This window comes from Chrysemys picta, chromosome 13 (genome assembly GCF_011386835.1).
Source record: "Chrysemys picta bellii isolate R12L10 chromosome 13, ASM1138683v2, whole genome shotgun sequence".
NCBI classification, from domain to species: domain Eukaryota; kingdom Metazoa; phylum Chordata; order Testudines; family Emydidae; genus Chrysemys; species Chrysemys picta.
Genome location: NC_088803.1, coordinates 30,880,426 through 30,904,663, shown reverse-complemented (window position 1 = coordinate 30,904,663; position 24,238 = coordinate 30,880,426). Strand labels below are relative to the sequence as shown.

The following is a 24,238-nucleotide window of genomic DNA, read 5'->3' as shown; positions in this document are numbered from 1 at the left end:
CTCCAGGCCTGCTGGCCTGCTTCAAGGAGAGGGGAATGATGTCGGGTCCAGCAATGGGCAGCTGTAGAAGTGGGGCAGGATAGAAGTTGGGGAAAACCCCTGAGGGATTGGCTCTCTGCAGAGATGTATCAAGATCTCAGAGGTACTACAAGGTTTCCAGACTGCAGGCCCTACTCCTGCAGAGGAACCCTGCCCCATGCCCAGAAATGTGCCCTCTGACCTCTTCCCTGAAATGGAGAATGACAGTCCCTGTTAATCCCCTTCACCCACATTGCCATCTTCAAAGCCTTCCCCAGTCCTAGGCCCTAGCCCTGTCTGCCATCAAGGCCAGTCTTAACAAAAAACACACTTCTCCCATGATGCTGACCAGCAGCAACAAAGGCACAAACAGTCCCCTACCCATCTGCCAGCAAAGCCATCCCCCGTATATACTTCCTAATCCACCTAAGTCTGCCTATTAGGCTTCAGTCCTGCATGAGGCGCTCTAGTGCAGATTTGGGGCCTGTGAAGAATCTCACTAACATGGCTCCACACCACTAAATCTAGTTGCAAGATTGGCCCTTGGGCTGTAAGCTCTTTGGGCAGGCTTGGCTTTTACTTCCCTGACTCATACAGCTCTGTGCACATTGCTGGTGCTAACCAAATAATAGATACTGCAAAGTTTCCAGCTGACTTTCCCCTCTCCCCTGGGCTCTCTCAGGAGTGGAGACAACATGGCTCTAAGGAATGATGGCTGTTGTCTGCCAATTCAATCAGAGGTTTTGGATCTCAGGGATGGTGGGATTTTCACAAGAAACACACTTCTGTCTGAAAACACACTTTCCTTACTACTCCCAGTCACACTCAGCTCACCAGGATGGTAAGAAATCAAAATGAAATCTCTGCTTGCTCAGTTTCTTTACTCTGTCAATACAATGCACTTTGTCTGTAGTCACTTTCACTCAGTCTCTCTCCTTTGTTGGAAAGGACATCAAACGGTCAGTTTCCCTGTTGTTCCTGTGAATCTGTCACAGAAAAAGGGGAGAAAAACATTATTCTTTTTTGTAAAACCACAAAAATTATCAGGGAGGGTGGGGAGCAGGAGGAGTCCCTGCAATTCCTTTTAAATGCTTATTTTACTCTGGTCAATTTCACTTTGGAAGTGTCATGTTAACAGATAGAATCCTGGTGTTGGCTGTTGTCTTGAAAAATATCTTCTGAAATCCATCTCATCCAATTTTCTGTTGAATCAATTAGTGCCCCTGGCCCTGCTGTGGTTGTGAAGAGTTCTTATTTCCTGCTCTCCCCAGGGATTGCTACAGAAGGTAAACCTCAATTTAAACACATTTTATAATAATTTTCTAGCCCATCTGTTCATAAATAAATCCTTCAGTCTGTGACCCAAAGCAGGGCAAAATAACTAACTGCCTCTACAAGACAATCAGCCTTAAACAGCCGAGGGGCCTGAGTCTGTACTGAAGTTAAAAGGAATCTTGTTATGGACTTCAGAGGGCTTTGGATCAACTTCTAGCAGAGGTGTCAACTGCCCAATTCATCTCAATGGGGTGTTAACTGTCAAATCTCCAAGCAGCTGAGGTGGCCTCATTGATAACTTTTTTTCACTGCTGTTTGCTTTGGTGGCAATATCTAGGCTGCTACTGAACTTTTTCCACTGGGTTTTCATTCATTTGAAAGGTTTTTGCCGTGTGAAATGGGGATGATATTGACATCCTCTGGGCAGGAGGTATGGGGAGGGGGTGGGATAAACGTCTTGGGATTAACAGGGGTTCCCAAAATTTCCCCACAAAAATTTGAAAAGGTATTTTATTAGAGCTATGCACCACAATGACAAGCTTGTATACAATTCACGGGAATTCATTTCAGTGATGCACTGATGACAAAATATTATTTTGCTCCTAACAAGTGAGTCATTACTTTTCTTAAAAATACTTACTGATAAAAAGACAAAAAACCCACCCTGTACACACACAAGTTAGGATCCTTGGAGTTAGAGGGGTGCCAAGTAACAAATCTTAAAGCATTTCTGAATGCTGGAGAGCAGTTTGACAGAACTTTATTGAACAAGAACAGTTTCAATAAGATGCCTAGGTACTGGAACCAGGGGTGCTGGGGGTGCTGCCCCACCTCTGGCTTGAAGTGGATTCCATTATATACAGGGTTTACAGTGTACTTCAATGGCTCTCAGCACCACACCCAGTATACAAATTGTTCCAGTGCCTCTGGCGAGACGTTTATCATAAAGCAGCAGGAATAAGACAGTGACACAGTGAGCTGAACTGCAGTTGCTCTGCACACATTCATTTGACTAATTTTTATGTCTTTAAGGCCTGTTCTTCTTAGGATAATTTCTTGGGTGCTTATTGCCACGCTATGATTCCATTTCTCTATGCACATCAGTAACAATACTAGGAGATTTTTTTTAAAGCCTCATTCTTACACCCCATTACATGTGCAAAAACCCTTTCAGCTATCTAATCTATTTAAGACACCCATACTGTGCTCATCACCATGCAGAGTGAAGGTCTCACCAACATGTGGTAAATGTCTTTTGGCAGCACTGCTTGTCCCCTCCATGTTGTAAGTGGGATAAAATTGTGGCCTGCCCAAGAGCAAACCCATGAGAGCTGCACAACACTGAGTGACTGATCCTGCCATCATACCTCAGGCACAGCTCCCCTTGGAGAGATTCCCAGAGGCGATTGGTTTCCCCAGGGTTTTCTTAACTCTTCTATAGGACGGATCCAAAGCCCAGGTACTAGGCGGAGCTCTGCCCTGTAGACTCAACCAGGCTTCTGCTCTTCTGGGATCGCATGAGCTTGTTGATTTGGATTTTGATGTTACTATAATCTTTGCCTGCCAGCTTTGGCTTCCATCTCTTTGCCGCTTTGAACGCTGCATTCACCAGATTGGGCGACAGGGCAACTTTCTGGTGTGTGCCGGACACATTGGCCTTTCCCCGCCACTGCTGGTAATAATCTCGCGGCATCATGTGTCTGAACACTGCCAGGGCATACTTGGCAATGTCGCCCTCGGCCTTCTCAAACAGTCTCCTGTCCTCCTTGGGGGAGATGCGCAGGAGGGAGCTGTCGGGTATGCTGGCTGCTGCAGGAGGGTTATGGGGCCGAGACTGTCCCTCAGGGGTCGATGAAACCTCTCCTGATTCCACAGCCTCAGGGTGTCCAGCTGGCAAATTGATCTCAATCCCTTCGCAGTCCATTGCCCTCATTTCATCCATCTCTGCCAGGGGTATCTGGATCTCCTCTACCTTGGGAATCAAGAGAGTGCCTGTGGGGTGGTCAGCAATGGCTGGGGCTTGCTCGAGAGCAGCCAGCCTGGACTCCATAGCAGACACTCTGTTTGTCAAGTCCTCAACACGCTCGCCGAGACTCTGATTCTCTCTCCCCGCTTGCTGCAGCTCCTGGCACAGCATCCAGACAGCTGCATCCCAGGAGGGCAGTGTTGTTTTCAAGATGACACTTGGAAGGGATGTTTGCTCCGGTGGGGATGGGTTACTCTCTGGATTCTTATTCTCAGTTCTCCGCTCAGCGGGGAGTCTTTGCACTTGCACCTGAAATGCACAGAGTAAAAAGTGTCAGAATAACGTGCAGTCCGTGTGAAGTACTGGAGACCTTCCACTCTGTTCACCGAGCACAGATTCCTAATACAGGTGGGGTGGGCAATGGGAACACACAGCCCCTATTAATCCAGGCCTGAATCCTTCGCTTGACAGGTGAGCAGTCCCATTGTAAGCACTATTCAGGATTGGGCCCCAGGTCATAGGGGGTAGGCTCCCCCTGCATTACTTGTTTGAACAGGGGCCATACGGATGAGGCAAGGTTGTCTTAGCTTAGGATTTCAACACCAGCATCGCTGCCTACAGCACACTCCCTGGCACTCCAGATACACCAAGTACAACCTAAGCTTGGCCTGGCCTAGCCTGCTGTGGTTATCAGCTATGGATGCAGCTGAACGCTGTCCTTGTCTGCACTTGCAGATAAACTGCCTCCAGCCGTGGTCTGAATTCAATAGTTTAAAGATTTAGATGTAAATGATCTGGGTAAAAAATAATAATTCTGCATATATCTCAGCCCGAATAATGAAACTAGAGGGGTCAGTTTTAGGGAGCAGGGTGCTAAAGTCAATTTCATATCAATATCATATACACCAAGTTCACTTGTTGATTCCAACAATAGGGGCAAATAAGGCAAAGTTTTAAGTACATGAGAACCAGGGGAGAAACAAGCTACTGGGCAAGCAGAGAGAAAAGCAAAAAGAAAATAGCAGAAGAGTCAACTTATTTTTAAATTTTGTTCAAATACTCGGTTATTTCCAACATAAGATTAGTGTGTAACATGTACTACAACATAGTCTATATAAAAGTGCACAACGAAAATATTTATATAGCACACTAATCACTGAGTCACTTACAGAGTGTCTGCAATAACAAATGCAGTCATTTGTTGGGAAATGCAGTTCCTATTTGAATGCATATAAAAAAAAATAAGAGAGAGACCTTTCAAAGCTTTTTTTAAAAAACAAAAACAAAAAAAAAAAACAAAAAAACACCTTGCTCTTTCAACAGTTCAAAGTCCTGCTTTCTAACCACAGACCTCCTGCATTTCTGTGCTGTCGAAGAGGCACTGTAATTTCTAATCCCATCTCTGCATTATCAGGCAGAAGACCTTGTTGGCGGTGGCTCAATGAACTGGCTGCTTCCCAGGGCCCAATCAGTTAGGAAGAAAGCAATGCAATAGAAGGTTTTGAAAAGGGAACATTTTAATGTGCAGCAAAGCCCACAACAGATCATTATTACTGCAGTATTGACCAAAGGCCATAACCAATTTGGGCCCCATTGTGCTAGGGGCTGTACAATTCCATAATAAAAGAACAGTCTTTGCCCCCAGAGCATTAAGAAACCGAGTTGTCTCAGTCCCTTAAGTGTTAAATTACACTGCTGATTCTGATTTAGTTTAGGATTCATCTGCAATTTGCTTTTAAAAAAGGACATGTCAGATTTGCCCTGCTTGATTTCAAAATGCCAATGAAATCAGTTGCTATGGCAACCCCAACCCTGCACCATTAGGAAACAAAGTTAAACTGAATAAAAACAGAAGAGAAGATTTGTGCTTCACCTCAGCCATTCATGTCAGGAAGGAGGCCAGTTCTCCCCCTCCCCTCCATTCCTTTCCCTTCTCCAAACTCACTTTGGGGTAAACAATCCTGCAGAAAGACAAACACCAGCAAAGTCCTTGGAATCAGGAAACGACTGTACCTTATTCTTACGAGGCATCCTGCAGCCAGAACAGGAGGGACAGCACCAGCAAAGAATGCAGCAACACAACTAAAGTCTTTGGAGGCCGTAGAGGAACTGACCATGGTAGCTGGCTTTATACAGGACCAGGCATTGTTTTCTCGGAGAGCCTATTCTGATGCAATCAAGTCATCACTGGCTAGTTCAGTGTTTTCTTTTTGCCTTTCAGTTTGCCCAGTGAAAACCCAGTCAACAGTTTCTTTCCTGGGTCTCATGCACTAGCAAAATGCTGCAGTGTTTGAGTTGTAAACACTGCAATGGAATGACTATTTAAATAATCTGGGAAGAACCCCACCCCGCCCCCCTCAACAAACATTATAGGCTTATCTTTAGTTAGACCCAGCCTGTACACACAATTGTTTTTTAAAGAAAGCCTACATCAACTTTTAGTTTAGAAACCCTTGACATAAATAGAAATGTTTTCAATTAATATAACTGAATGAGATTAACTGTCCTGTTATTTTTAAATTAAAATAAAAAGATACCCCCTATTATTGTTAGAATCAAGAAGTTAATTTCTCATCAATATCATACAGACCCAGTTGATCTAAAAAATACTGAAACTGACCAGTCTACTTCTACTGTTCCAGCTGAGGAAAATACAAACATCTTTGTTTACCCAGATTGTTTAGATTAGGGCCTTAAAACTATTCATATTTTACTCAGTCCCTATCAGTAACAGGTCAGGGCTGGATTTATTTCATATCTGAGGATTAACAGTGACTGAAATGTCCCTATGAGAATATTTTGGTGCAAAACCAACTGGCAAGGGTCTCCATGGCCCTTTTGTGCTGCAGGCATCCCTCAGCTGCCCTCAGTGACTGAAGAGGGCTTACCCAGGAACCCCAGCTGTGCCCCTGTCCGTGACAGGGCAGTGGGATCAGTGATGGGCCTGAGATGCAAACACACAAGCAGGAAGCGGTTGGGAACGGGCCAAGATTTTTGCAGAGAGGCTGTCAGTGGTCAGCTTTCTAGGAGCTGTAGCAGGGTCAAGGAGTTAACCCTTTACCCTCTCCTCACATTTGATCTTTCCAGCCTCACAGGGCCTCATTACAAAGGCTACAGCCTGTGGGAGGGCTACTGGGAAGGAACTTTTCCATAGAGGAGGACGGAGTCTCTCCTGATTCCACAGCCTCAGGGACAGGTGGCCAGATGACGAGTTGGTCTCCGTCTCCCCACACTCCATTGGCTCTGTGACATCCCCACTGCCACGGCCCCTATGCGTGCAAGGTCCTTCCCATCTCTGTGCTCCAAGGCCAAGAAACAAAATAAACACTTCCCTCCATGATGCCAACCAGAAATGACAATTGCACACACAATTCCTAAACCCTAAGGCTTAAGCCTTCCCCCACAAGGCCATCACCCACCCCAACCCCTGGATTTCAACCTCTTCAAGCCTGGCTTTTAGTCTTCAGTCCTGCAGGAGGAGCAGCTAGTACAGTCCCCTGCGCAAGTGGAGAATCTCATTGACAGGACTCCACACCACCAGGATAGCTAGCTGCAAGCTGGGCCCTTGGGCTGCAAGCCCTTTGGACAGGGTTGGTTTTTACTTTCGTGCCTTGCACAGCTCTGTGCACATCGCTGGTGCTAAACAAATAATAGATGCTGATAAGTGTCCAGCTGACCTTCTCCTTTCCCCTGGGCTCTCTCAGGAGGGCAGACAAAATGGCTCTAAGGAATAAAGGCTGCCTTAGGCTGATATAGTCAGAGGTTTCAGATTTGTTGGGGTTTTCCACTTGTGTCTGAAAACCCACTTTCCTTACTACTCCCAGGCACAGCTAAGGTCACCAGGATGGCAAGATATCACAATGAAACCTCTGCTTGCTCGGTTGTTTACTGTGTTCATTGGCTGACACTTTGTCCATCACTTTCACTATTTCCTCTGAACTGTGAGTTATTTCTTTGCTGCTGTCTACAGAGTCCCGTCCAGTAATCTGTTCCCCTGTTGTTGTGTGTGTTTCACAATAACAGGGAGAAAAACATCTTTGGGGGGAGGGGGGGGCGGGGGAGAGATGTGATTGTATTTCCTGGTCTCCCCAGTGTTCTCTACAGAAGGTAGAGGGTTCAAAAAATAATTAGATAAGTTCATGGAGGATAGGTCCACCAATAGCTATTAGCCAGGATGGGCAGGGATGGTGTCCCTAGCCTCTGTTTGCCAGAAGCTGGGAATGGTTGACAGGGAATGGATCACTTGATGATTACCTGTTCTGATCATTCCCTCTGGAGAACCTGGCATTGGCCACTGTCGGAAGACAGGATACTGAGAAAGATGGACCTTTGGTCTGACCCAGTATGGACACTCTTATGTTTTTATGTTCAGCTGAAATACATTTTATATTTATTTTCTAGCCCGTCTGGCTGTAAACAAATCCTTCAGTCTGTGACCCAATGCAGGGCAATGGACAAACCTAACTGACCTTGTAGGCAAACAACCAAAAAACCGGAGAGGCCCGAGTCCACTGATGTCAAAAGGAATCGTTATGGACTTCAAAAGGGATTTGGATCAGTTTCTAGTAGAGATGTGAAAACTAGCCCATTCATCTCAATGGGGTATTCACTGTGAAACCCTCCTTTTGGCAGCTGAGGTGGCCCCATTGATAACTCTTGCACTGCTGTTTGTGTTGGAGGCAATATCCAGGCACTGGGGTTTGCAAGTTTCATTCATTTGAAAGGTTCTTGCATGAGAATAAAGCTCAACATTAAATGTTAATGGTGGAGTGTTCTATCCCCCATACCCTTCTGCCTGTGACTTCCCCATCCCCGCTGCTCTGGTCTCTAGGAAAGCCTTGTCATTATTGTTATTTGATAATGTCCATACCAGTGATGGAACAGCTGGGTTTGTGCTGGGTGCTCTGCTAGGGACTAAAAAAAAAAAAAAATGCTTGATGTCCCTCCTGTTCTGGCCCCAGGATGCCCCATGGAATAGCAAGGTACTGTCATTTCCTGATTCCAAGGCCTTGGCTGTAATTGGGAGCATAAGCTTTCGTGGGTAAGAACCTCACTTCTCACCACCAACCTCAGCCTGGACCAATCTACAAGGGAGGTCCACTTCCTAGACATCACCGTACAAATAAGCGATGGCCACATTAACACCACTCTATACCGAAAACCCACCGACTGCTACGCCTACCTTCATGCCTCCAGCTTCCACCCCGGTCACACCACACGATCCATCATCTACAGCCAAGCACTGAGGTACAATCGCATCTGCTCCAACCCCTCAGACAGAGACCAACACCTACAAGATCTTCACGAAGCATTCTCAAAACTACGATACCCACACAAGGAAATAAAGAAACAAATCAACAGAGCCAGCCATGTACCCAGAAGCCTCCTGCTACAAGACAGGCCCAGAAGAGAAACCAACAGAACTCCACTGGCCATCACCTACAGTCCTCAGCTTAAACCTCTCCAACGCATCATCAGTGATCTACAACCCATCCTGGACAATGATCCCTCACTTTCACAGACCTTGGGAGGCAGGCCAGTCCTCGCCCACAGACAACCTGCCAACCTTAAGCATATTCTCACCAGCAACCACGCACCGCACCAGAACAACTCTAACTCAGGAACCAACCCATGCAACAAACCTCGATGCCAACTCTGCCCACACATCTACACCAGCAACACCATCACAGGACCTAACCAGATCAGCTACAACATCACCGGCTCATTCACCTGCACGTCCACCAATGTTATATATGCCATCATATGCCAGCAATGCCCCTCTGCTATGTACATTGGCCAAACTGGACAGTCACTACGCAAGAGGATAAATGGACACAAGTCAGATATCAGGAATGGCAATATACAAAAACCTGTAGGAGAACACTTCAACCTCCCTGGCCACACAATAGCAGATGTTAAGGTAGCCATCTTACAGCAAAAAAACTTCAGGATCAGACTCCAAAGAGAAACTGCTGAGCTCCAGTTCATTTGCAAATTTGACACCATCAGATCAGGATTTGCAAATTTGACACCATCAGATCAGGATTAAACAAAGACTGTGAATGGCTTTCCAACTACAGAAGCAGTTTCTCCTCCCTTGGTGTTCACACCTCAACTGCTAGCAGAGCACCTCACCCTCCCTGATTGAACTAACCTCGTTATCTCCATACTGATTTATACCTGCCTCTGGAGATTTCCATTACTTGCATCTGAAGAAGTGAGGTTCTTACCCACGAAAGCTCATGCTCCCAATACTTCTGTTAGTCTTAAAGGTGCCACAGGACCCTTTGTTGCTTTTTGCTGTAATTGTTTCTCTGCAGGATTTTTTCAGTGTTCAGCTGCACCCACACCTGACACCCTGGGTTAGAAACTTGAGTGTTGGCTGGTGCAGGTCAAGCATAGGTTGTACGTGTGCACCCGAAGCACCAGGGCATGAGCGGCAGGCAGTGATGCTGGTGTTGAAATCACCTGCTAAGATAGCACTGGTGTCTCTATACGGGCCCTGTTCCAACCAAGTAATACAATGGGAGGCTGCCCTTTATCAACTCAGGGCACGATCCTGCAAGCACTTACAACGGGACTAGTCACGTGCATCAAGTGAAGCATGGATGTAAGCGCTTCCAGGATACAAGGCTGGCTGAACAGGTGTTGGGTGTTCCCATTGCCCACCCATTTTAGAAACCTACACACACAGAATGCACCGTGATAAGGCCGATCATGTTTCATGCAGACTGCACACGAACCTGCTTCTTTTCTTTTAAATTCACGTGTTGCAGGTGCCAGGGCAAAGCCTCTCAGCTGAGCCTAGAGCCAAACCAAAAGAATCTGCAGAGTGACCCACTAACGCTGGGGGAAACATTACTGGCAGGTGTCACCTGAAACCATTGCTGCTTTCTAGGGGTGCTGCTGTCTGGACGCCAGGCCAGGAGCTGCAACAAGAGAGGAGAACCAGAGGCTAGAGGAGCATGCTGAGGAGTTGACAGAGAAAATGGCCACAGCGGAATCCAAACTGGCAGGTCTTGAGCACGCCCCACCCCCAGAGGAGGCTGTACACACCACAGGTGTGGTCCTGATTCCCAAAGTGGCAGAGGTTAATGACACCAGGCCAGTGTACTGTGAGGGGACTGAGACGTGGCAGCTGTACACCCTGAGGATGTGAAATCAGGAGAGGCTGCATCTGCCTCCCACAAGCAATCCCTGCCCCCTAACCCTCCTGCAGGAGCCAGCATACCTGACAGCTGCCTCCTGTGCATCTCCCTGGAGGACGACAGGAGACTGTTTGAGAAGGCCGAGGGGGACATTGCCAAGTATGTCTTGGTAGTGTTCAGACACACAATACCGCAGGATTATTACCAGTAGTGGCGGGGAAAGGCCAATGTGTCCGGCACGCACCAGAAAGCCCCCGTCACCCAATCTGGTGAATGCAGCGTTCAAAGCAGCAAAAGCCAGAACTGGCAGGCAAAGACTATAGTAACCTCAAAATCCACATCAACAAGCTCATGTGATCCCGGAAGAGCAGAAGCCTGGCTCTGTATAACGGCACAGCTCCCCCGAGTACCAGGGCTTTGGATCCTTCCCACAGCAGCATAAAGAAAATCCTGAGTCTCTAAAGTGCGACAAGGACTCCTCGGTTTTTTTCCTGGGAAACCGGTCAGCTCAGGCAATCTCCCCGTGGCTCCAAGGGGAGCTGTGCCTGAGTTATGCTGGCAGGATCAGGCACTCAGTGGGTTTGTTCTCTGGGAGGTCACAGTTTTATCCAAGTTAAACCACAGAGGGGACAAGTGTAGCAGTGCTGCCAAAAGATATTTACCAAATGTTGGTGAGACCTTCACTCGGCATGGTCAGGAGCACGGTATAGGTGCCTTAAACAGATTAGATAGCTCAAGGGGTTTTGCATGTTAATATTGGATATCTTTTTGGTGGAGGTAAATATTATGAGTAGGAATTATGGTTAGAAAATCTCCTGGCGTTCTTATTGGTGTGCTTTACAGAAATATAATGGTATTCTGGCAATTAGCAGTAGGGGCACAAAAAAGGATCCCAACAAGAAAAGGCTATAAAGACATGAACATGAGTCAAATGAATATGCGCAGAGCAAGTTCTGCTGCTCAGATCATGGTGTCATTCTCTCAGACCTGCTGCTATGATAGGTCTTACTGAGATTGTTCTGGTTTAGGCAAGGTCTGTCAAACTACCTTTCAGCATTGATGAATGTTTTCAGGTTGGTTACTAACCCCGGCTTCCCTCTAGCTCAGAGGTGGGCAAACTACGGCGCATGGGCCACATCTGGCCCGCGGAACTGTCCTGCCCTTGAGCCCCCAGCCCCTCCCCTGCTGCCCCCCAGCCTCAGCTCGCCAAGCTGCCAGTGCTCTGGGTGGCTGGGCTGCGAGCTCCTGCTGCTCTGAGTGGCATGGTAAGGGGGCAGGGAGCAGGGCTTTAGATAAGGGGCAGGGGGTCCTGGGGTGCAGTCAGGGGACAGGGAGCAGGGAGGGTTGGATAGATGTGGGAGTCCCAGGGGGGGCCTGTCAGGGGGTGGGGGTGTGGATGGGGGTGGGCTCAGGGGAAGGAACAGTCAAGGGACAAGGAGCAGGGGGTTTGATGGGTCAGAGGTTCTGCGGGAGGCAGTCGGGGGCAGGAAGTGGGAGGGGGTGGATACGGGGTCGGGGCCAGGCTGTTTGGAGAGGCACAGCCTTCCCTACCCAGCCCTCCATACAGTTTCAGAACCCCAATGGGGCCCTCAGGCCAAAAAGTTTTCCCAGCCCTGCTCTAAGTGGTCTCAGTGCCACTAGATGGGACAGAACACCACACCCAGAAGGTGTGTGGGTTACAGTTGCACCACTGAAAATTAATTCCCTTGCATTGAATAAAATGCTTGTCATTGTAAATGTGGTGTGTGTAGTTACAATAACTACAAAATAATTTGATACGGTATTTCTATGGATTTGACCTAACATTTTGGGAACCACTGTTAATTCTCAGACATTTACCACCACCCCCACTCCATCCTACCAACAAAGTATATCAATATCATCCCCATCTTCATAGTGCAAAAACCTTTCAAAGGAATGAAACTTGCAAACCCCAGTGGAAAAGCTCATTAGCAGCCTGGATATTGTCACCAAGGCAAATAGCAGTGAAAAAGTTATCAGTGAGGCCACTTCAGCTGCTTGGAGATTTGACAGTTAACACCTAATTGAGATGAATTGGACAGTTGACACCTCTGCTAGAATTTGATCCAAAGCCCTTTGAAGTCCATAAAACTACTCCTCTGGACTTCAGTGCCTATAGACTCAGGCCCCTCAGCTGTTTCAAGTTGATTAATTGTCTCTTCAGTCAGTTTGCCCTGCATTGGGTCACAGACTGAAGGATTTATTTATGAACAGATGGGCTAGAAAATTATAAAATGTGTTTAAATTGAAGTTTACCTTCTGTAGCAATCCCGGGGTGAGCAAGGAATAAGACCTCTTCAAATCCACAACAGGGCCAGGGGCACTAATTGATTCAACATAACATTGGATGAGGTGGATTTCAGAAGATATTTTTCAATACAACAGCCAACACCAAGATTCTACCTGTTAATGTGACCCTTCCAAAGTGAAACTGACCAGAGAAAAATAAGCATTTAAAAAGGACTTTCAGGGACTAATCCTGCTCCCCACCTCCACCCCACACCCCGATTATTTTTTTATGGTTTTGCAAAAGCACATTTTACTCCATTTTTGCTGTGAACAATCCACAGGAACAACTGCTGTCCTTTCCAGCAAAGGAGAAAAGACTGATGTATAAAGGTAAAAGTGACTACAGACAAAGTGCCATTGTATTGACAGAGTAAAGAAACTGAGCAAGCAGAGATTTCATTTTGATTTCTTACCATCCTAGTGAGCTGAGGTGTGACTGGGAGTAGTAAGGAAAAAGTGTATTTCTTGTGAAAATCCCACCATCCCTGAGATCCAAAACCTCTGATTGAATTGGCAGACAACAGCCATGATTCCTTAGAGCCATGTTGTCTCCACTCCTGAGAGAGCCCAGGGGAGAGGGGAAAGTCAGCTGGAAACTTTGCAGTATCTATTATTTGGTTAGCACCAGCAATGTGCACAGAGCTGTATGAGTCAGGGAAGTAAAAGCCAAGCCTGCCCAAAGAGCTTACAGCCCAAGGGCCAAGCTTGCAACTAGATTTAGTGGTGTGGAGCCATGTTAGTGAGATTCTTCACAGGCCCCAAATCTGCACTAGAGCGCCTCATGCAGGACTGAAGCCTAATAGGCAGGCTTAGGTGGATTAGGAAGTATATACGGGGGATGGCTTTGCTGGCAGATGGGTAGGGGACTGTTTGTGCCATTGTTGCTGCTGGTCAGCCTCATGGGAGATGTGTGTTTTTTGTTAAGACTGGCCTTGATGGCAGACGGGCCCTAGGTCCCAGGACTGGGGAAGGCTTTGAAGATGGCAATGTGGGTGAAGGGGATTAACAGGGACTGTCATTCTCCATTTCAGGGAAGAGGTCAGAGGGGACACTTCTGGGCATGGGGCAGGGTTTCTCCACTGGTTCCTCTGCAGGAGTAGGGCCTGCAGTCTGGAAACCTTGTGGTACCTCTGAGATCTTGATACATCTCTGCAGAGAGCCAATCCCTCAGGGGTTTTCCCCAACTTCTATCCTGCCCCACTTCTACAGCTGCCCATTGCTGGACCCGACATCATTCCCCTCTCCTTGAAGCAGGCCAGCAGGCCTGGAGAGGAGTCACTGCTGCTCCTAGCAGCGTTATCTCCAGAATAGCTTTGCACTGAGATGCCCAATGTCTTAGGAGGGTAGAAAGCCATGGAAACTGCCTACTCCCAGCCTGCCCCCACCTGGACTGAAAAGCCCCAACCTGCTGTGGGGATTCCCAGGGATACTGGGCAGGGGAAGGGCGGACAGGGAGGATGCTGTGTTCCTTACCTACATCCATGCCTCCCATCCCAACTCTGGCTCCCCTGCCGTCCCATAAAGTGAGGCAAGCCCCAGGGTCTTCATCCCCAACTTCCACTTCACTGACTCAGCAAGGCAGCCTGTTTTGAGCCAGGCTGCAGTATCAGGGCCTGCCAAATCACCATCAGATTGAAATACCATCTCCAGATAGCAAAACCCACTCTCGGGTTCGGGCTGGTTTTCTCGCTCCCATGAGTCACCAATGGGTTGTTCACTCTCAAAAAGAAAATCATGGCCTCTGGGGATCCTAAAATGCAAAATTCCAAGCTCAGAAAAAAACAAAAAATCATGTATCATGTACTTCAAAAGTGGCCTGGCAAACTAATATCCTTCTGACCAAAACTCCTGCTCCAAGGACATCATAATGCTCAGACAATAGAATTCCACTGCTCATCAAGGCTGAATATACACTGGGAATGATTGTGAGTGTTTCTGATACTCCTAAACCAAAGCCTGTGGTTAATGGGACAGTCGCTTTGTGTACAGATGGCAACACACAGAGGACACGGCCTCGCTGGAGGTTTGGGGTTTGTTTGTTTTGGTTTGTTTTTTTTTTAAACACCTGGTGGCACGTTGAGCAAACGAGCTGAGGGAGCCACAAAGTGTCTTAGGCCAAAAACATCAAACTTGGCCCCTTGCATTAAAAGGTGCTCGGCATGCAGCCCTATGTCCTAGGTGCTGTATAAACCCATAAAAAAACCAAACCCGTCTGTGTCAATGGCAGTTTTACTGAGTAAGAACCTCAGAACTGGGATCAAAGGGTATGGTGGTTAGTTTGTGGGAGAAACAACCCAGGGATTCAAATCCAGCCAATGACAACTTGATTGCATCAGAAAGGGCGCTTTGAGAGAACAATGCCTGGTCCTTTATAAAGCACAGCTACCTTGGTCAGTTCCTCTACAGCCTGGGAAGACCTGTTACTGAGATTTGTTGCTGTCGCTGTCCCTCCTGGTCTGGCTCAGGATGCCTCACTGGCCTTACAAGGTACAGTCATTTCTTGATTCCAAGGCATTTGCTGTAATTGTGTCTCTGTAGGATTGTTTACTCCACCATGCATTTGGTTTGGGGAATAGAACAGGGGAACCTGGCCTCCTTCAGGGCATGAAGGTCTGCAGTGAAGCTCAAAGGCCTCTTGCATTCATTTCCAATCAGTTTTGTTTTCAGTTTTTTTTAATGTTGCAGGATTTGAGGTTGCAAACTCTGTTGGCCTTCAGCCTTTTTAACACTTGTTTGTAATTAACCCTTAATTGTAACCAAAGAGAATATCAGATGGAGGTCACTGGGACGGGGTTAGGATCCTGAGATGTCAGATCATTCCATTCTTAACACATTTTCATTCCCTTAGAACTTTCTCAGGAAGATTCCCCAGAGTCTTATTTTGCTGATGCTGGGTTTCAGCCCAAAGGGAAAATGTGGGGGAATTTCTCCCCATCCCCAACCAAGTTAGTTGAAACCTTTGGAGTTCTCCAAGTAGGTCAAATCTGATGTGTCCTTTTGAAAGGAAAATGAAAATTATGCTCAAGCGCCTTATAAGTCATTCCGTTCTTAACATGTTTTCATTTCCTGTCTGACACTGCAGATGCTGACAGTGAATAGCCACTGAAATCAGATGATGCAATTAGTGTACTACAGAGAATATTTTTCTTCACATGCTTTTCTTTTAAAAAAAAAAGTACACCAATTTGAGGTAAAAGCTGCTCAATTCATCTTTACTTGTGTTGTCCATAGAACATTTAAAGAAAAAATTTAAACTCATTTCCATTTAATTGCTTATGCGGTTTTGTATTTCTCTCTCAGTTTGCACCAAGAAAAAACACCAGGGAGTTAAATCACAAAAGATTTTTTGGTGGTAGGTGGGGGCAGGAGGAAATATAGGTGTGAGAAAGGAAAGATGATATATAAAACCTACACAAATTAGATAAAAACATCTTAATAGAAATAGAAATGTTTTCATGAATTTAATTGAATGAATGCAGTTTATCATCTTGGGTTTAAAAAAAAAATTTTAATATTCCTCTAATTTGCCTCTGTTATGGTTAGAATCAAGTGAACTTGATCTAGGGTTACCATATTTCTGGTTCCCAAAGAAAGACACTGCCGGGGGAGGGGAGGGGGGGAGGTACCTGGGGGGTGCTGGATGGGGGGTGGGTGGGTGTGTTGGGAGGGGGTACCAGGGGCCTCACTCTTGAGGTGGGGACAGCGTTGGTGGTAGGGCAGCTGGTGTAGACCTGGGACACAGCAGCAGTCATCAGTCACACCTCCCTGTGGGCCTTTCCCCCTTCCTGAGGACCTAGGTGGGTGGGATCTGGCAGGTGCGGCTGCAGGGAGAGGTCTAATCAGGCACAGAGACAGCTCTGCAAAAACCCCGGATATTGCCTCTGATTTGAAAAATCCATCTGAACAGAGGGTGGAGGATCCAAAAAAAAAAAAAAAGGGGGGGGGGGGCCATGTCTGGGAAAACCCAATCTATGGTAACCCTAACGATCTATATGATATTGATATGAAACTGACTAGCTGGCCCCTCTGCTTTCACTGTCCAGGCCGAGGAAAATTCAAACATATTAATTTACCTAATTGTTTAAATTAGGATCTTAAAACTATTCATAGTTAATTCAATCCCTACTAGTTTCAGAGCAGCGCTGGGTTTTTAAAAATCTGATCTTTAATCCAACAGTGACTGACCTGTCCCGGTGAGGAAATGTTCCAACACAAACTCACACCAGCAAGCTAGGGACCCCACTATCCCTTTTGTACCACAGACGTCCCTCAGCAGCCCTTTGTGGCAGGGTAGCTGGAGTGTGCATACACAGAGACCCCTGCACCCTTTGTCCATGCCCTGACAGGGGGCTCTCTGCTGGCCCTGTACCAGGCACGCATATACAGGGAGTAGGCCAAGATCTTCACAGAGAGGCTCTGGTTGACATTCTAGGAGCTATAATGGGGCTGAGGAGCTGTCCCCTATCCATTACTTATATCTGATCATCCCAAGTTTACCGGGTTGCTCTATGCTACAAACGCTACCTGGGGCTGAAACCAGGCCAGGGTTGGATGTAGCTTAGCTGCAAGGTTAGACAAGAACAGCATCCATTCCAGCTGCACCCAGAGCTGATGCTCTGTGTTAGAAACTGGGGCTCTGGCTAGTGTAGGGCCACACTTGGGTTGTACTTGTGTATCCAGTGCACCAGGGGGGTGAGCTGTAGGCAGCGATGCTGGCATTGAAATCACAAGCTAAACAAAATTGGCTCCTCCATACCTGTGTAAACCAAGTAATGGGACAGGAACCTGTCCCTTATCAACTTGGGACCTGATCCTGCAAGCGCTTACAGCAGGACCACTCATGTGTATCACATGAAGCCTGGGTGTAAGTGCTTGAGGCTAAGGGCCTGGGTCAGTCAGTGTTGTGTCCCGTTACCCATTCCTATTAAGAATTCACAACCCTGAGGGCAGGGTGGTGGGGTTTATAGTGCTTCCTGCAGACGGCACACTAATTGACACTTTTTACATGTGTTTCAGTTGCAGAGAATCATAGCTGAGAGTGTAGCCACTAAGAAGGATTCAGCCGCCGCAGGAGAAACACCGCCTACAGGCATCCTATTCAGACCATCCCTGCCATCCGGAAAACACAGCCATCTGGTTACTGACCCGGGAGCTGCAGCAAGTGATGAGAGAGAATCAGAGTCTACGTCAGCATGTTGAGGACTTGACAAAGAAAGTGTCTGCGATGGAGTCCAGATTGGCCCATCTAGAGCAAGCCCCAGCCCCAGATGTGACTGGACTCCCCACAGGCACTGTCCTGATTCCCAAGGTGGGGGAGATTCAGATACCCCTGGCAGAGATGGATGAAATGAGGGCAATGGACGGTGAAGGGACTAAGATCAATTTGCCAGCTGGACACCCTGAGGCCTATGGAATCAGAAGAGGTTTCATCGACCCCTGAGGGACAGTCTCGGCCCCATAACCCTCCTGCAGCAGCCAGCATACCCGACAGCTCCCTCCTGCGCATCTCCCCCAGTGAGGACAGGAGACTGTTTGAGAAGGCCAAGGGCGACATTGCAAAGTATGCCCTGGCAGTGTTCAGACACATGATGCCGCAGGATTATTACCAGCAGTGGCGGGGAAAGGCCAACGTGTCCGGCACACACCAGAAAGCTGCCTTGTCGCCCAATCTGGTAAATGCAGCGTTCAAAGCGGCAAAGAGGCGGAAGCCAAATCTGGCAGGCAAAGACTATAGTAACATCAAAATCCAAATCAACAACCTCATGCGATCCCGGAAGAGCAGAAGCCTGGCTGTGTCTACAGGGCAGAGGTAACAGCACAGCTCCCCCAGTACCCGGGCTTTGGATTCTTCCTATAGAAGAGTAAAGGGAATCCTGCAATTGAGAAACCAGTCAGCACTTTGAATCTCCCCACGGCTCCCATGGGAGCTGGGCCTGAATTACACCTGCTGGAACAGCACAGTATGGATCCCAGGGGTTTGCTCTTTGGGAGCCATTGTTGTTCTATCTTCCTTAAACCAAGGATGGGATCAACGAAGCAGTGCTGCCAAAGGACACTTACCAAATGTTGGTAAGACTTTCACTATCCATGACGATGAGCACAGTATAATGGTCTTAAGTAGTTTAGCTAGTCTGGAGTGTCTTTGCAAGTCAATGTGAGGGATGTTGTAGATGTAGGTAAGAATTATTATCCCAAGCATTGGTAACTTCTTTCAGATTGCCAGGAGTTAGAAGCCCCAGGCTTAATTAAGGTACAGCATTGGGATCCTTGGAGCTAGAAGATGGTTTCCAACTTGTGGAATGTGTCCTCCTCCTCCCCTTCCCCCCCCCCCCCCATGTTTAATTTTTAGCAAATTGGTGGTCACTTGTTAAGAGCAAAGCAATGTTTTGATGTCAGTGAAATGTAATATTCCCTTGACTTGTCATTCTAAAAATGCTGTGTGCAATTGTAATAAAATCTATCATTTAATACAGGCTGTTCACTTTCTGGACTAGGTTCCTTTGACTGGACACAACCTAAAATGTTGAGAGAACTTGTTAAGCCTCATATTGTCCACCCCAACTCCCTGTCCAAGGCATGGTAACATTATTCTCATTTTATACCAACAAGCAAGATGAATTCTCTTCTCCATTTTGCAGAAGGGTATCATTCACTCTGGGCAAAATTCACCCCTCTGCATAGGGCTAGTACAAGCCCCATGCACCCTATATGCCCTCAAAATAGAACTTTACATATTCTGCTGGTCCTCTGCCCAGGACTGTTCCATGTATGCACATGAACCCCCAGCAGGCTTGCTACAGCCTCCAGTACTGATCCAGGGGCTTGTTAGAGCCAGGGAGTTGGCTTGGTACTTCTAGATGTTAGCCAAATGGGCTCGTTTCCCCCTGGAGCTGCCCAATTACTCCAAGGAGGCACGGGAGTCTAGAAGACGGCTTCAAGTTTTTTATTGATCAGTCAGCTGAGCGGGTGTCCCTTTCGACTCATGCTAGAGGGAGGAACACACTTTACAAGCACAACTGGGCTTCTTTTATACAAAGAGACAAACAACTTAGCGTGTCTAAATTCTGCTAACTTATGCATTGTTTAAATTCAGTTCTAGTAGTAATCAGGATACATCTGTTTAGCTTCTCGTCCTTCACATTCTTTTTTCAGGGTCTGTCCAACCCCCTTCCTTTTTTTATATATCTTTTATACATCTTGTATACGTGCAGCTTCATGCATGGGAAACGACAGTGAGAACTGAGATAAGCATGTTTACTGGGATAACAAGCAGAAGCCGAGATAAACATGTTTTTCGGTTTTTGGGCCTAACAAGATTCTCTCCTAAAAAGCATTTTGAGAGCCTTATGGCCCCTAATTTTCAGCCTTTACTGGCTGGTATAGGGCCATCATTTGTTGGTGTATAATTTGATTAGCCATTCGTCGGACTAATGCAACTACACAGGGAGCAAAGCAAGCTAGGGTTAATAGGGTTGTAATAAAGAGTACAAAGAGAAGAAGGCCTTCTCGGAGCCATTCTAGTTGCGGTAATTAGGATGTGAACTAGTCTATATTTTACTTACTCTATGTTTGGACCGGGACATGGGCTAGCTTTTTTATTTTTTTTGTTAGCTGTTTTACTACTTTTACATTATTATTTATTTGTAAACAGCAATTAGATTAGTTTAATTTTGCACAGATTTTTTTTTTTTTTGCTAGCAAATAATTAAGAACTAGATGGTGCTGGTAGAGCACATTCTTCATCTGAGTGGACTGATCGGCTAAAAGATCAAGAGCTGCAGCTGTCTGATTAGTTATTATTTTTAAAATGGCTTGCAGCTTAATTATTTGATTCAAGTTGTAAATGGGCTTTCTTGCTTCTGAGATCCACTCATTAGGATTCCATGTAGCTGGACTATAATGTTTTATAATTTTTTTAGGGGGCCACTTTTGAGCCCCCCATGTTTGGGAGCTTCTGGCGGTCAGGGTGGAATCTACGAACTGCCTTTTTTTAATTAAACTTTAATTTTTAATTTATTTTTTTGCATTTGGGGTAATAGAAAGAACAAGGGTCTTATATATTTAACATAACATATTTTAGACTAATTTGGAGGCAATTTTCAGTAAGCATAGGACCCGCAGATTTAATAATGGCCCTTTAGAGCCCAGGTTTTATTAGCAAAGGGGCCATCTCAGGTTTTTTTATTTTTATTGTTTTTTAGATGGTTAAAATATAAAGGATTACTTGGCCTTAAAGGTCTCTCTACTATTCTATTAGCTGAACTGCAATAATCACATTTTTACGCTTCAGCTTCTGCTTTTTAGACACAATCGCAGCCTTATTTTGGCTGATTGGTGCTAGACCAGAATTGTTTAAAACCCTATACTCGAGTTCTATTTTGATTCTGCCATGCCCATTTGAAACTACTGTACCACGTGGTCTTTGCTAGTGGTATTGTCTAGCTGGCAACTCGTGAATAGGGCGTCAAAGAACTCATCCTGTTTTACCGCCCTGCAACTTTCGGCCGTAGGGTAGTATTGTTTGGAGCATTTTACTCAACTATTATTGGTGAGCTTCACATGGGTCTGGTTCTTTTGCCTCTGATATTTAGAGCAGTTATACAGATGACAATAAGGGTCCTAGCAATTAAACTCTGGGGATAGAGTCTAATCACACTTGCTTTCTCCCAAGTACACTTCTTCCCGCCTTATCTGATTAAGGCAGAGAATACCCATTACAGAAGAATACAGTCGCCAGGGGCTACTATCTTCAGTCTAAACTCTCGTTCCATCGTGGACTATACTTAAATTGCTGAGCCACCATTTGGGCTGTACCGGCTGGGCTACCCAAGGCCATTTATTTAATTTTTTTGGGCTTCTGCATACTTAACAGTTACTGAGGTTAATGGATTTTGCTATTGTTTCTTTTAGCTGTAAAAACTTATTTTTTTAACTATAATAGTGGTGGAAGCACATAAACAAAGATATTAACAATAATTTTATTATTTTTTTTTAAATAGTCTCTTTAGTCTGTCTAAGTACTGATACTCTCAGGTGGAGTCTTTACCTGTGCTACTCTGGGCGTCTGGAGCCGGGGCGGGCAGAGGGCTGGTGTCTTCTTCCGCTAGTTCAGTCTCCGGGTTAGGGTTCAGAAATTGCCTTACCCGCGTATAGTGTGTCTATTTGTCACTTCTAAGAACTTTGACTGCAGCTTGGCTGATGAGCGAGACAGTGTGCGGGCCGTCCCACCGTGGTGTAAGGGGGTCACGCTTCCACTTCTTGACGAGGACCTGATCACCGATCTGGAACGGGTACACGGGCTGGTCCAAGGGAAGGGCCTGAAAAGGCACCGCGTCGATGCAGCTGTAACAAAACAGATTGCAACCCAGAGACTTGTTTCCATAAGGAGTCTTTTTCTATTTCTTAGTTTACATCTTCCCGGAACCCCGGGATAATGGTGAAAGCTTAAGACCCTTACGTGGGGCCCTTCGAATGCGGGTAAGGGCGAGTGGTAACGCATTAAGCCACTTTAAACTAGACTCTGTGCATAGTTTAGTGAGGGTATCCTTGAGAGTTTTATTCATTTTTTTTACTTGTCCTGTGCTTTGCGGCCTCCAGGGTGTATGCAACTTCTATTGTATACCGAGTGCCTGGGACACCTGTTGCAAGACTTTAATACAGTCATGAGTGGGGCTGGTCTCATAGGAAACCCAAGGGTCAGGCAATAGGGTAGCTAGGTTGAGGGAACTAACTGTTCTAAAGGTTAAGTTAGGGGCTAGCAAGGGCCCTACCTCATATCTGGTATGTCGACTGGGATATAGATGCTTTTCTTCAGCGCTTGTCTCCAGTATTTGAGGTATCCCGTGGGGAACCACAACTTCAGTGTCCCCCCCCAGGGTAAACTTTTCAGCCTCCTGTACAAGGAGAGCGGTTGCTGCAACGGCCCATAAACAGGCAGGCCACCCCTTGACGACAGGGTCCAAGACCTTTGAATAGTATCCAATGGGTCGCCAGGTTAGCCCTGACCTTTGGCACAGGACTCCAGCTGCCACCCCTCCTCTTTCAGGAACGTATAGGGTGAATGGCTTCCGGGAATTTGTGAGGGCTAGAGCGGGAGGCTGAACCAAGCCTTCTTTAAGCTCTCGAAATGCTTTTTCCATTTCCTTGGTCTATTTCTAGTGGAGCAGACTTTCTTTAGTTAAAGACTCATATAGTGGTCTGGCTTTTCCCCCATAGTCAGGGATCCAGAGTCGACAGAAGCCAGTCAATCTCAGAAAAGCCTTTAATTCTTGGGGGTTCCGGGGTTGAGGGCTGTTAAGTATAACCTGGATTCTTTCTTTACTTAAACTGCGACTTTTTTGGCAGAGGTGGTATCCAAGGAAGGTGACCTGCTGCTTAACTAACTGAGCTTTTTTTTTTGATACTTTATATTTTTGTACTCCAAGGTGATTGAGGAGCTCTACAGTTTGCTCCTTGCAGACTGTCTTTGTTTCAGTACTTAAGAGCAGATCATCGCAGCACTGAACTATGTTACATGAAGGGTGTTTAGCCAGGAATGGGGTGAGGTCCCTTTTTAACTGGCTGCTAAAAATCTTGGGTGCACAGGTAAGTCTTTGTGGGACAACAGTCCAAAGTTATTGAGCTTTGTAGTGGGTACTTGGGTCCTCCCACTCAAAGGCAAACAGTCTCTGCTATTAACTTGTTAATTTGTCTTAGGTCTTGGACCAACTGATACTGCCTATTAGGCTTAGGCACCCCCATTATTGGAGTATTGTATGGGGACGTGTCTTCTTTTAACTACCCGTACTGCAAAAACTTTTGAATCAGGGGTTTTAACCCGATCCGAGTGGTTAGCTTAAGGGGGTATTGTCGAATTCGGACTGGGCTGCTTCTCTCCTTAAGGGAAATATGCACTGGTGTAGCATTCCTGGCTCGGGCCACGCTTCTTTCTTCTGCCCAAACTTTGGGATTTACCCCTTGCAGCTGGCTTCCATTACTTTTCTTACATTCCAGGGAGTGATCTCTAGCATTTATGAGAGCTATTTGGTAATTAGAGGCTAGTTGCTTAGGGATTCTGACTTCTATTGTCTTATTATTGAATGAGATCTCCGCCTGTAATTTAGTGAGGATATCTCGTCTGAGCAGCGCTATGGGGCAGGAGGGACTGCAAACAAACTGATGGGAAATTTGACTGTCCCCTATTTTTACTAGGAGAGGCAGAGTTTTTTCCAAAGCTGTAGTTTGTCCCTCTATCCTCTAGACTATGGCACGTCCCCGAGCTTTATCTCGGGGAGCCTTATTAAGGGGGAGCAAACTAAGAGTGGCCCCAGTATCAATAAGGGCTTCAATTGGGCGGCCTTCCACTTTAATTTTTACTGTGGGATCCAGGCTGGCAGCTTGTGCTGTCAGGAGGGGCCGCTGGGTTCCCCGACCCCCCTATGGGGAAGACTCCTCTCCGAACGTCCTGTACTGTTGTAGAGGATAGGAAGGGACGGGGTTTTATTTTTACGTTTTTTTTTTATGGCCTGTCACCGGGGGCATT

The 24,238-nt window shown here is 46.4% G+C and overlaps 1 protein-coding gene across 3 annotated transcripts in view; it reads right to left on the bottom strand.

The window, feature by feature from the left end:
- The window catches only part of LOC135975325 (uncharacterized), a 41,776-nt gene that overhangs the window by 5,674 nt on the left and 11,864 nt on the right, over positions 1-24,238 (bottom strand). The window contains exons 2-3 of one of the 3 annotated variants that reach the window (XM_065565812.1): positions 1,120-3,568; positions 853-1,004 (exon numbers count right to left, since the gene is read on the bottom strand). In XM_065565812.1, coding sequence (XP_065421884.1) covers positions 2,756-3,568 — 813 coding nt within the window. In that variant the 3' untranslated portion in view covers positions 853-1,004; positions 1,120-2,755. Of the gene's footprint in view, positions 1-852; positions 3,569-24,238 lie in introns of all 3 variants that reach the window. The other 2 variants (XM_065565811.1, XM_065565814.1) reach the window with 2 other exon arrangements.